This window comes from Ascaphus truei, chromosome 4 (genome assembly GCF_040206685.1).
Source record: "Ascaphus truei isolate aAscTru1 chromosome 4, aAscTru1.hap1, whole genome shotgun sequence".
In the NCBI taxonomy this organism is placed as follows: Eukaryota; Metazoa; Chordata; class Amphibia; order Anura; family Ascaphidae; genus Ascaphus; species Ascaphus truei.
In genome coordinates, this window is record NC_134486.1 from 23,058,138 (window position 1) to 23,071,890 (window position 13,753).

At 50.9% G+C, this 13,753-nt stretch overlaps 1 protein-coding gene across 1 annotated transcript in view; it reads left to right on the top strand.

Annotated features, from left to right (window-relative positions):
* Positions 1–13,753, top strand: part of BABAM2 (BRISC and BRCA1 A complex member 2) — a 290,627-nt gene that overhangs the window by 4,073 nt on the left and 272,801 nt on the right. Inside the window, exons 2-3 of the mRNA XM_075595407.1 lie at positions 9,837–9,993; positions 13,039–13,115. Coding sequence (XP_075451522.1) covers positions 9,866–9,993; positions 13,039–13,115 — 205 coding nt within the window. The 5' untranslated portion in view covers positions 9,837–9,865. The remainder of the gene's footprint in view (positions 1–9,836; positions 9,994–13,038; positions 13,116–13,753) is intronic.

The following is a 13,753-nucleotide window of genomic DNA, read 5'->3' on the forward strand; positions in this document are numbered from 1 at the left end:
CTGCTTGTCTGATGTCTCCGCGTAATACCGCCACTGCTCCACCAAGCAACCCCACGCGTTTTGCTGTCTGTAGCTTCGTCGGGCTGGTAGCTGGACAGAATTTGTCCTCCTTTTATACCCTCCTCCTTCCCATAAACACAATAACCTTTCCATATGCATTATCTAAATTTGTTATATTTAATCAGGGCGGGTCCCAAAGTGGACTGCCGGTAGCTGGACCCCCTCCTCCTGCAGCGTCATGTTGGGGACAATGCGATGCTGCAGGAGGAGGGCTGCTCCACATAAGGTAAGACCCACCCCCTGTGTGCATACGCACCTCCCCCAACTACATGCACCCACTCACCCTCTCTCCCCTGTCACCATCCCTACCTTGGGATGTGCAACGGTGCGGTCCTACGCCAATTTGAGGACTCTCCAGCTTTTCCCTCTACTTGACAAAGCGCACTAGCTGCGTGAAACGCGTAGGGGGGAGGAATGGATGCTGCTGTTCTATATTTGTACCATTTAAAGCATTCTATTTTTGATCCTGGGTATACTGAGTTTTTTGGCCAATCATTGCCGGTGCTCCGGATACCACCGCATACATGTGCTATCTCTTCACCTCCCCTCTCCTGTTTGGCAGAATATGGATCCCGTTGCCGACAGGAGGAGGGAGCGCGGGGTCTTCCCGAAGGTGGGCCCCCCCCCCTCCGTGTCGGTGGTATTGTGAGCCCCCTCCCCCCCCATTTCACACCTCACAAGCCCCCTCTATCCCCCCCCCCCATTTCCCATGTATTTCTTTCCCCTCTGCCTCACTCCCTCTTCCTCATTCACCCCCCTCCCGCCTTACATGTATTTATCCCTCCCTGCGTCTCACTCTTACTCTTTTCCTCACTCGCTCCCTCACCCCCTCTCCTCTCACTCACCTCCTCTCACTCACCCCCTCTCCTCTCACTCACCGCCACCTTCTGTCAATTACCCCACACTCACTCAATCCCCCCCCCCACAAAATACATACCAAAAAACTCCACCCCCCAATATATATTAAAACGACACCCACCCGCCCCCAATACATATAAAAAGACCCCCACTCTACCCCAAAGACATCCACGCCCCCCCCAATACATATAAAAAAAGTAGACTTACCTTACCGGGTCCAGCGGTTGTGGGAGGGCCGGCGCTGCAAGTTGGCCCCGATCTCTGGCCAGGCCGGGTCCCGACTCTCCATCAGCTGCAGGCCTCTTCCTCACTCTTTGTCCCACGCCGAGCTTCCAAAGTCAGCGTGCAACAGAAGCTGAGGCCCAGCTTACTTCCGGCGCGCTGACGTCAGAGAGGCCCGTCGCGCGCCGACAGCGCTGGAAGCTCGGAGTGGGACACAGAGAAAGGAAGAGGCCTGCAGGCAGCTGATGGAGAGCCGGGGCCTGGCCGCGACCGGCAGCCGGGCCTGGCCAGAGGTCAGGGCCAACTTGCAGGGCCAGCTGTCGGGCCCCCCTCAGACACCGGGCCCGGAACACTTGTCCCTTCTGTCCCCCCCTGTCGGGGGCCCTGGTTTTTATATATATATACACACAGTAAGTCCTCGTTTTACGACGCTTTACGACGAATGGCTTATCCGACGCTGTCCAATGCATCCCTATGGCCGGTTTTACGACGCCAAAATGGCTTATCCGCCGCTCTTACGACGCTTTGCAAAGTTGCAACATTATGTCAGAAAGCTGCAGTCAGAGAAATCATCCAGATCAGTCTGTGTGAGGGTTTAGTGGTGTATTTATGCCTTTAAACGTCTAACAGTTTTATTATACAGTTCTGGATTCAATAAACAGAATCTTTACATCATAATGTATGTGTGTGCAGCATAATCTTATTGTTTGAGTAAAATATTTTGTGTATTTTAGCATTAAAAATGCCTCCAGGAACGGAACGTTTGATTTAAATAGTGTTCCTATGGGAAAATGTGATTCGCTTTACGACGTTTCGCTATCCGACGCCCTTTTGAGTAACGCATTGCGTCGGATAACCGAGGACTGCCTGTATAGATATATATATATATATATAACAATTTATTACGGTCTCCCCACTAGTATGAGGCGCTTCCTGTTCTAAACCCATAAACTTAAATGTGTCGTCACAATAGTGATGCGAGAGAGCGTGTTTGGGCAGCTCGTGCGATTACTAATTCCTCTCTTAGGTTTTGCTCAAACTGATGTCGGGTTTCTTTGGCTCTAGACATTGATCTTGCCTCTAAGGCCGCGCTTATAGTGCCAGTGACACGACGTCGCCCGAAAACAAACAAACCTGACTGTAACCATTAATAAACAGGAAAGGTTTTTGACAACGCTCAATGGTGTCGACTCAATTACTTCTCCTCCGAGCTGCTCGCGTCTTTTCCAGCGCCCTAACAGTGGGGAAAAAGGCCTCCCGGGAGGTGATTAAATCTGTCCGAGTACTGGAGAAGATTCCTACATATATGGAGTAGAGAATAAATTTACATCACTGATAATGTGTAAATCAGTGGGGGACTCCATTTTGTCTGCTATATAACCATTCTGTATTTACACTGCCATTAAGCTTTTCAGTCTGATGTTAACTGACCTTTTACCCACTTAATGTTGATAACTGAGAATTAGGTGCTATTGTGGCTTTTAATATATTTATGTTTTACAAAGAAAAGGTTGTGCTCGTCCTTTTTTTTTTTTTTTGTCTTTCTGTTTAAGCCAGTACAGCAGTTACAATGTAATTTAATAAATGGACAGTATGACCGCATCTGCACGCTTTGTACTATAATTAAGCTGGCTTATTCGTCTGTCAGACTGGAGCCCTCTATCCTATCTATCCCATCCCATCCCATCCAATCTATCCTTGTTGGCATTTTGTGAAACTGCTTTTCCATAATGAAGAGGCTGAGGGCCACATTTACTAGGAAGTGCAGCTCCAGGAGGCCTCTTCTGTCATGGAAGACTCCCAATGGGCTGGAAATGGTCATACTTTCTAAGCCATGCTCGGGTGTGTTATGAAGTAGCACTGCTTGGTAGATATTGCCCGTGTTATGGAATGAATAGTAGTACAATCTTCTCCAGCACAGAGAACTGACATCAACACATAGTTAATAGGTGACATTGTATTTATGTATAAATGGGAATGCCCATTTGTGTTTGTTACCATTGCCACACACATTGGGGTCTGTGTTGTGTACTAAATGTATTACATGTGTAAGAGCCTTGGTACAGGCATACCCCGCATTAACGTACGCAATGGGACCGGAGCATGTATGTAAAGTGAAAATGTACTTAAAGTGAAGCACTACCTTTTCTCCACTTATCGATGCATGTACTGTACTGCAATTGTCATATACGTGAATAACTGATGTAAATAACACATTTGTAACAGGCTCTATAGTCTCCCCGCTTGCGCACAGCTTCGGTACAGGTAGGGAGCCGGTATTGCTGTTCAGGACGTGCTGACAGGCGCATGCGTGAGCTGCCGTTTGCCTATTGGGCGACATGTACTTACTCGCGAGTGTACTTAAAGGGAGTGTCCTTAAAGCGGGGTATGCCTGTATCCTCTATTTACACAAAACTGTAACTCTGACGCAACAACGCCGTCACAGCCCAATATGCCTAACCTTCACCTCTCCTGTCCACTAAGCCAGCATGGGCAGGGTTAACATCATGAGAAAAAGGCAGACACAACTTCAAAGACCTGTCTGCACCTCTCTCAGTATCTCTGCTGTGTGTGTGTGTGTGTGTGTGTGTGTGTGTGTGTTTGTGTGTGTGTCTGTTTTGCATGTATGTGTATGCCGGTATTACCTCTCTGGGCTTAGTAACCAATTGCGGGATTTCCCCTGAGAATGGAGAGAGCAGGGCTGCTGCTGCTGCTGCTAGGGGGCTTCCTCCATCCTGATTGGCTGCATTAGGCTGGGGCCATAGAGGGGTTGTCAGTGCTGGACCGCGCTGACGCTGAGGCTCGCCTGCTGAAATCTGCGCGATTTCATGCCCATGCAGGCGAGCCAGCGGGCGTGATCGGAGGCGGGGGGAGACTGAGGGAGGCGGGACAGTGACGTCGCTGGGCCAATCGCTCGCGACGCGCCGTGACGTTGACGCTGCTCCGCGCTGATTGGATGTTTTCAGCCGACAGCGCTCTGAAAAACAGCTTGGCTGCCGGCTGAAAAATCCAGCGCCTCAGCACGCCTGCGGACGCTCGCGTGCGCCCCCTCTCAAGGCATCCTCATTGAGGATGCAGGGGCTCAGCGCGGAGCGACCGCACGGCTCAGCGCGGCCTGTCCTTCTATGGACTCGGCCTTACACAGCAGCAGCCAATCAGGAGGAGGTGGCAGGAGCCTGGGGGGTGGGGTCAAAGAGTGGAGGAAAAGCATGTAGCAGAGAGAGGTGAGGCTGTGTCCTGCGTGTGTCCTGCGTGTGTCCTGCGTGTGTCCTGCGTGTGTCCTGTTTTGCTTTGGTTGTGTGTGTGTGTCTTCTCTGGCTGTCCTGTGGGGGTGATAATGATAACGGGTGGGGGGGAGGGGGGTGAGAGGATGAAGGGAGAGGGTGAGAGGATGAAGGGAGAGGGTGAGAGGATGAAGGGAGAGGGTGAGAGGATGAAGGGAGAGTGGGGGGTGAGAGAGGATGAAGGGAGGGGGGTAGAGAGGATGAAGGAAGGGTGAGAGGATGAGGGGAGGGGGTGAGAGGATGGGGGTGAGAGGATGAGGGGAGGGGGTGAGAGGATGAGGGCAGGGGGTGAGAGGATGAGGGCAGGGGGTGAGAGGATGAGGGCAGGGGGTGAGAGGATGAGGGGAGGGGGTGAGAGGATGAGGGGAGGGGGTGAGAGGATGAGGGGAGTGGTGAGAGGATGAGGGGAGTGGTGAGAGGATGAGGGGAGTGGTGAGAGGATAAGGGGGAGGAGGGGAGGGGGTGAGAGGATGAAGGGAGGGGGTGAGGATGAAGGGAGGAGGGGAGGGGGTGAGGATGAAGGGAGGAGGGGAGAGGATGAGGGGAGGGAGGGAGTGAGAGGATGATGAGAGGGAGGGAGTGAGAGGATGAGGGGAGGGGATGAGAGGGAGAGAGATAATGAATTATAAGGATGTCAGTTATTTATAATTACATAATTTGTTCTTAATTTCACTCCAAGCATGCACCAATTTGCATCAATTTACACGCTTCTCGCCGATCCGCCAATATGGCGGTACCGAGAAGGGGCCGCCATGTCTGCGCATGCGCAGAACAGGAACGGCCGAGGTTGCACATGCGCAGAATGGGGGAGCAGCCGAGTTCGCGCATGCGCAGAAGGGGGGGACTGCAAGTATGCGCAGAAGCCGAAAATCGCCAGTTCCGCTTTTCTGCGATTTTCGCTCTGCGGCGCCACCGCCAGGGACCGTAGCCCGCCGTATGAGCGGGGCCGCCTGTATTTCATATTCTATTTCCTAAAAAAATTCTCGTAAGGGCACTCCCTCACAAGACCTCTCCCCAGATTTTTCACGAAACAGAATATAATGTGGTGCAAATTGGTGAAAACTTGGAGTGAAATTTAGAAAAAATTACGTAAGTCAGATCATTTATAAATAACATTCTTTCTCGCCAGCGACCCTCGTGCGCGTCGCACCTTTCACCATTGTGTACAGTATTTGTGGACAAGCCACCTGGCAACCCTAGGTGCCGCCGCACGCTGGGTTGGGTGCCGCCGCACGCTAGGTTGGGTGCCGCCGCACGCTAGGTTGGGTGCCGCCGCACGCTGGGTTGGGTGCCGCCGCACGCTGGGAATGGGTGCCGCCGCACGCTGGGTTGGGTGCCGCCGCACGCCGGGTTGGGTGCCGCCGCACGCTGGGTTGGGTGCCGCCGCACGCTGGGTTGGGTGCCGCCGCACGCTGGGAATGGGTGCCGCCGCACGCCGGGTTGGGTGCCGCCGCACGCCGGGTTGGGTGCCGCCGCACGCTGGGTTGGGTGCCGCCGCCGCACGCCGGGTTGGGTGCCGCCGCACGCCGGGTTGGGTGCCGCCGCACGCTGGGAATGGGTGCCGCCGCACGCCGGGTTGGGTGCCGCCGCACGCCGGGTTGGGTGCCGCCGCACGCCGGGTTGGGTGCCGCCGCCGCACGCCGGGTTGGGTGCCGCCGCACGCCGGGTTGGGTGCCGCCGCACGCCGGGTTGGGTGCCGCCGCACGCTGGGTTGGGTGCCGCCGCACGCTGGGTTGGGTGCCGCCGCACGCTGGGTTGGGTGCCGCAGCACGCTGGGTTGGGTGCCGCCGCACGCTGGGTTGGGTGCCGCCGCACGCTGGGTTGGGTGCCGCCGCACGCTGGGTTGGGTGCCGCCGCACGCTGGGTTGGGTGCCGCCGCACGCTGGGTTGGGTGCCGCCGCACGCTGGGTTGGGTGCCGCAGCACGCTGGGTTGGGTGCCGCCGCACGCCGGGTTGGGTGCCGCCGCACGCCGGGTTGGGTGCCGCCGCACGCCGGGTTGGGTGCCGCCGCACGCCGGGTTGGGTGCCGCCGCACGCTGGGTTGGGTGCCGCCGCACGCCGGGTTGGGTGCCGCCGCCGCACGCCGGGTTGGGTGCCGCCGCACGCCGGGTTGGGTGCCGCCGCACGCTGGGTTGGGTGCCGCCGCACGCTGGGTTGGGTGCCGCCGCACGCTGGGTTGGGTGCCGCCGCACGCTGGGTTGGGTGCCGCCGCACGCTGGGTTGGGTGCCGCCGCACGCTGGGTTGGGTGCCGCCGCACGCTGGGTTGGGTGCCGCCGCACGCTGGGTTGGGTGCCGCCGCACGCTGGGTTGGGTGCCGCCGCACGCTGGGTTGGGTGCCGCCGCACGCTGGGTTGGGTGCCGCCGCACGCTGGGTTGGGTGCCGCCGCACGCTGGGTTGGGTTCCACTTGCTCTTCCTTTTTAGAGTGTAAGCTCCATGCGGCAGGGCCCTCCTTACCTTATGTAACAATGTATGTTAATGTTTGATCATTTATTGTTCTCATCTCAATAAACTATATATTTTAAGGCCGCGCTTATAGTCACGGCGACGCGACGTTGTGTTAAAACAGGTGTATTGAATCCGCCGCGTGCGCCTCTAGTAGGAGCGACGTGATGTCTTGGTTGCGATCGCTGGAAGTAAATGAAAATGTATTTTTCAGCAACCGCAGCGCGACGTCAGCGGGCACGTGCGTGGTTCAGCCAATGAGGGCGAACCGCTCACGCCCCCTGGTCGCCGTCTCTTGTCTCTAACCCTCTAAGCAAAAATCGCTGCTACAACGGCGACAGATGACATGGCATCGCCGTAGCCAGGACTATAAGCGCGGCCTAATGTAACAAAGCCGCTTTATCTTTCTGTATAGATGCAACTTGTACTCCTCAGATCAGTGATCAAATGACCTTGTTTACGTGCACCTTCAATTGTAATGCTCTTGCATCAGAGCTAGAGCCCTGTAGAAGTGCGCCGTTCCATTATGTGCCTGTCCTACGCCTGCATTGAATAATGAAAAGGTGCCTGACCGTAATCTCTCGTTTTGTAATGAAAATAATCATTTCTGTTCACCTGATTTACCCTATAACCTCTCCTCAGGAACAAGACCAGGGGTAGGAACAAGACCAGGGGTAGGAACAAGACCAGGGGTAGGAACAAGACCAGGGGTAGGAACAAGACCAGGGGTAGGAACAAGACCAGGAGTAGGCACAAGACCAGGGGTAGGAACAAGACCAGGGGTAGGAACAAGACCAGGGGTAGGAACAAGACCAGGGGTCGGCACAAGACCAGGGGTAGGCACAAGACCAGGGGTAGGAACAAGCATATTTCCCTTTTGATCATTGCAATGGAAAAACTGAGACCTTATTGAAGTGTCAGAGATTATTAATGTTGGGCATGAGTTAGACTGACTTCCTGCTGGTAACAGTCACTCCAGATGAGTGAAATGCACATACTCACTTCATATCTGTACCTACTTTCTCCCAGAATACCGGACACAATGGTGGAAGGTGCGAGATGCTACAGACACAGGCACCACTCCGCTCCATGCGGTTTCCTCCTCCCCTCGGCCCCAACCCCAGGCTTCTGACACTTCCTGATTTGCTGCATTACCCAGCCGCAGCCAATAAGGATGGAGGAATCTGCCCAGCGCCCTAGCAACAGCCCTGCTCTCTCCCGGCTAAGGGAAATTCTGTGGCCACCCCAAGCCGGTCAGGTCACTCTTTCCAGAGAGATAACTGGACACACACATGCCCAGTATTACCTCTAATATTTACTGGACAGTGTCCAAACGCAGGACAGTCCGGTTCAATACTGGACACCTGGCCACCTAATAACTGTACCACCATACATTTCCTGCAGAGAAGTACAGTTGCGATGTGCATGAGACGCACTGTTCAGAAGAATATATCTTCATTCTCCCATGGTATGCAAGGCTCAGATTGTATGCAGTCACCAATATTTCAATCCTTACTTATTCCCCTCCTCAACAGGTCAGGTTTTCAGGATATCCAAGCTTCAGCACAGTGGGCTCATCTGTGCTGAGGCTGGGACTGATTGAGCCCCCTGCGCCGAAGCTGGGATATCCTGAAAACCTGACCTGTTGGGGAGTGGGTTCTTGGGCTGCAGATGAGCACCCCGACTTACTCTGTTACCATTGCATTTGCCAAATACTTTTGGTGTTCCAGTATACCAGGTTTTTAGGCCGCTTGTAGTTTGACTACACAATCGGGCAGACACGGTTAAATGAGTGATTGTTTCTGGTATAGCGCTGACGGTGTACACGGCGCTCTACATAACATTTCTCCGGCACAAGTAGCCAGTGCCTTGGAGAGATCACAATGTAACTGTGGGTGCCGGGGGCACAGGGAGATGATGTTAGGTGAGCCGACACTGGGGTTTGAGCCAGGTTTTCCCGTTGGAAAGGCAGTGGCCTGAACACCCAGCTAATCCTTCAATAAATCCATCATTGCTATCCTCAAACCAGCTATTAAAAATAATATGGATGATGATAGAGTAACGATTTCATGGTGCCTGAGGCCAATCAGAATGAGATCTTTGATAAAGGGATTTATTGTAACGTTAAACTCTTCTACGCAAAGCACTATGTAAATGACTATTACTGTAACCCATTTCAATGCCCCCAAGGTGTAGATGGCGTAGAGTGCCCACACGGGTTTCCTCCACAGTCAGACAAGTATCTCATGACTCGCATCCATGTGTCGGCCTGCGTGGAAGATAAAGTGCTCCTCTTTCATAAGGCTGTTTTCACAGCCCAAAAACAGTATCCAGAACTGACATTAAGTCCATGTTATAAGGGCCTCTTGTGCACTGTCTGGGGGTGTTTACTACAGGTGAGAAACGTGGTGTTAGTGCTCCAGTACAAGGCTGGTAATAATAGATTAAATCCAGAACCATAGATAAGCTGAATCAATATTTAGCATTGAGACTGAGTATGTCCATAAGGCAATTCATATGACAAATAATCCCTGAAAACTGGAGATAAGTGGAATGACCACCCACTCTCAGTTTCATTGGGAATGCCCACTTAGCATGAAGATATGGTACTCACGGTCCCCTCATTAGTCTGGGTAGACGTGCTGCTGCTGATAGGTAATCCAAATAGAAGAGAAAAGTGGAGCACAGCCAAACAGGAGCAGGGAGAGGATCCAATAATACAAAAATAGTTTAATGGAGTATACAAAGCATGGAGGGTAGCTCCAACGCGTTTCGAACAACAAGTTCTTGCCAGAGGTTTGGACAGCTGGACGTGTGTATTCATGCTCACTATCGACACATTGCTGCTTGTCAATTTTAACAAGCCTGAACTGCATTTTTCTTTTCTTTGCTGCGGCATGAACCAAACCAACTCTTACAATTGGCCTATTGTGATATTTAGAATATATTTCTTGTTTTCCAACACAGGCTCCTCCAGGGTGGCAAACCCAGCTAGAATGTCTCCTGAAGTCACCTTGAACAAAATATCCCCAGCGCTCTCTGAATTCATCTCCAGCGTGGTCAAGAATGGAAAAGTAGGCTTGGATTCTACTAGCTGTTTGAGGATTACAGACCTGAAGTCTGGGTAAGCAGCCATTCACAGCTGGGACTGCCATGTAGCCAATTCATAGTTACTAAAAGGTGCCAAGTCTCAATACATACAGATGCAGCGGCCGTTATTCGAACATTTCACGGAGCCGTTTTCGTGTGCGCCGCTGTATTCCACGCGCCATTCGCGCCTGTGTTTCCCGCGGCTGATTTGTTTGAATTTCATGGATCCCGATTTCTTTGGGTGCAATTCTTCGCGTTTCCGTGGCAGAAATGAATGAACTGTAATGTGTACAGTACTGTACTGTGTCAATTTGCAGGTGTTTAAAAACCAGAACACTACAATGCCATTTTCTGCACTCGATAAAAACGAGTCAACACGCGGTAAGGTCGGAAGAAATCCCGCGCCATGACGTGGGTATTCCGAGGTATACACCACGGGAAATGTTCAAATAACGGCCGCTGCATCTATAGGACCACATTTGAAACCCTTACTCTGAAATGCATAATGGGATAAAATGAAGTGACTGAAGCCCGGAAATAGTCTGGCCAGGTCTGAGGTGGCGTAACAACCTACAGCAAATGTTGGAAAATTGGTTAACGTTGATTGCTTTTGGCTATAGCCAATCATGTTAAAACCAGATTCTTGTGTGTGCCAAAGAACACCTGCATGTATTGAGACACAGCCCCGGCAGCAAGTGACATCAGTATCCCTCCTCCCCAACCCCCCCCTGCTGATAATGGACCCGTCCGCGAAGAACATTTCTTTTGCTTTTCTTTATACAGCAGTTAGACAAGTCCAGGAAATGCACAAGCTCGCCACAATTTCTCGAGTTACAGCAGGATCGTATAATGGAGAAAAGGCTTTTTTTTATTATTTTTTATTATTTTTATTTTTTACGTGAAATATAATATAACTTCTATAATATGTGCATTTCCCAAGTTGTTGTTCACCAATTATTGAATGTAAGGCTACCTGGGGATTTCACTTACTGGCTGCCTATGCTTTAGCAGCTGTTACAAGGTGCCCCACTCAATAGGTGACATTCACCTGGCGAATTGTAGGAATCCATCTGGCTTCATCGGTAAATCAATTTGTACATTATTTTGTATTTCTTTGGCCACTTGCTCCGCTAAAGCGCTTTATGTGAAGGCGTAACCACCAGAGGTGAAATAAATCTGCTCTTGCACCACGTTCCTTTTAACGTGTGTCTGGGACATGTGAGTAACATTTCCAGAATGACACCGGCGTCCTGTATATTCAGCAGAAGATGTTGTATGATAATTGGAATAGACGAAATCGAGATCTTACTCAAATCTAACCACACCTCTGCCCAGTCTTTCTGTTGTGACTCTTTCTGTAAATCTTCATGCCATTTCTCCCACCGTGGTGTAATATCAGACTGGTGCATGCTATTTAACGCTGTGTATATATTCTAGATATTACTTTTTGGGGTGTTTGAACTATAACATCTAACTCTAAGAAAATGAGTGTCAGAGAAGCAAGCGTCTCTATTTCTGGCATCCAGTGCAGCATGTCTAATGTGGAAGTACTGGAACTAAAGAACTTGCATCTCCTGTTTATCTGAGCGTGGTATGGAAAGGAAGTCCCCCCCCCCCCCCCCCCCCCGTTGTACATTTTCTGCAAGGTGTCAGTATCTTTTCACAGCTGTTCTTGGAATCCAAGTTGAGTATATGACTTTAGGTCACACATTCTTGCATATGGTGCCAATTAATACTACCTATTTAATTTGCTATTTTGTACCAATACTTAACGGCTGGTCCAGCTAGTGAATGTCTCTGCCACCAGATATTAGACAGCATGTATGTTCTTCATTAGATACGCTTCTCCTGGACCTGCCGGGCGGCTGGTCTGACCTCTGCACCAGAAAGTAGAACCTGAAGTTTTTGTGAAGAGCGTCTGTCTGTAGATAGAATTCTGTCTTGCAAAGAGCGGTTCCAGGTCTATGGTACGAATTGAAGACTCCCAGCCCCATAATATTGCTTAAAACTAGAAAGGGCCAATCCATCAGGCAGCCTCGGCAAGCAAATTGTATTCTTTTTAAAACACTCTTGTTTTTCTTGCTTACAAATTCAATTTGGCAATCTTCTTTTTTTATAACAATTTTTTTATTGGACACATTCAGATATTACAGTACATACAGGGGTGTCATGAGCCCATGACACTGATGCTTATTACAATCTGTGAGTGACCAAATAACAATTTCCGTTTCCTTTGGTGGGGGGGGAATAGAGGGAGGGGCGAGAGGGGGGGGAATAGAGGGAGGGGCGAGAGGGGGGGGGGAATAGAGGGAGGGGCGAGAGGGGGGGGGGAGGAAGACATACAGGGGGAAAGGAGGGGATGGAGGGTCAAGGGGAGGGGGGGAGAGGCGCGCTCGGGCGACCCCTCCACCCCCCCCCCTCGAGGACCGGGGGGGGGGGGGGGTGGAGCGCGCGCCTGCCACCGCGGCCCAGCTCGATTGGATTTATCTTGCTAGCCAGGGATCCCAGGTATTCAGGAACTGGGGCATTTTCTTTTGGAGCATGGCTGTTAATTTCTCCATTGTCATAATTTCATTAATTCTCCTAGTTATGGTCGTTCTCGAGGGGGCTTTAATCTGCTTCCAGGCGGCTGCTATAGAGCATCTGGCCGCTGTCAATATGGCCGTTATTAGTCTGGCAATCTTCTTTTGTAGTAAATCATTTTGAATTCTTATTATTGGAAGAGCTGAATAAAGGTAAAGGGGTGTGGGTAAAATTGTCATTTTAATAGTGATTATTATACCCCACCAAGAGATCAACAAATTGTTCCTGTGACATGGAAATTGGAGGTACAACCACAGCTAATCGGTACTGTATGGCTGTCCTAATGACGTAGACTTCACCTGTCGGATGTTTTCAACTACAAATGAGTGCGGGTGCAGTATATGACCAGGTGAACATACTTGGTGACAAAATGATGGTGTTAAAGACTAGAGATGAAAGGAAAATGCTGTGTTTTTTTCCCTTACAATTTTGAATATGTTTCTTTTCATTGGGAAAATGTTTATGGCGCTAGTGACCTTTTTTTGTGTCTTTCTAGCTGCACTTCCCTGACCCCTGGACCCAGCTGCGATCGGTTTAAACTTCACATACCCTATGCTGGAGAAACGCTGAAATGTAAGAATCCCCTTATTGTTATTATAAAGTGCTTGTTAGTTGGGTGTTGCTATTCAGATTCAGTTATTTCTAGGAATTGTGTATATTGGTCGATAACTACTTTGAAGGCGCCTAAGTAGATGGGGCACCTTTAGTTAATCCCAGGGAAGTGGTGCTTTAATTTCTATGCTTTTGCATCATAAGAAAATGTGATTGAGCTTAAAAAGAACTTGCAGCATTTCTAACGTCCTGCTATCGGGGGATTGACCCGGTGGAGGCAGAGAGGTGTGTGTGTGTGTGTGTGTGTGTGTGTATTTACATTGATATACTGTACTTTATTGTTCCGATTGTGGAGCTGTGGTTTATCCCCACATTTCCGCGCAGGTAGGCATGACCAGAATTGACAGAGAACGGACTGCTTTCTCACACACATAATAAAGCAGGAGTGGTAACTACTTGACAGCTTTAGCTCCGGGATTGGGCATGTAACACCACGGCCCCCAAATTCTCATTCTATCCAGAGATTTGTAGAGCGAGACTGGGATGTGGGGCCCCCATTAGTTGTAACTGTTTGTGCAGTGGCTTGTTCCCCCATTAAACTACAGAAGAAACAAGTTTATCTGGTTAGAAATGTTAATATTAAAATAGAAAGTAGAGGA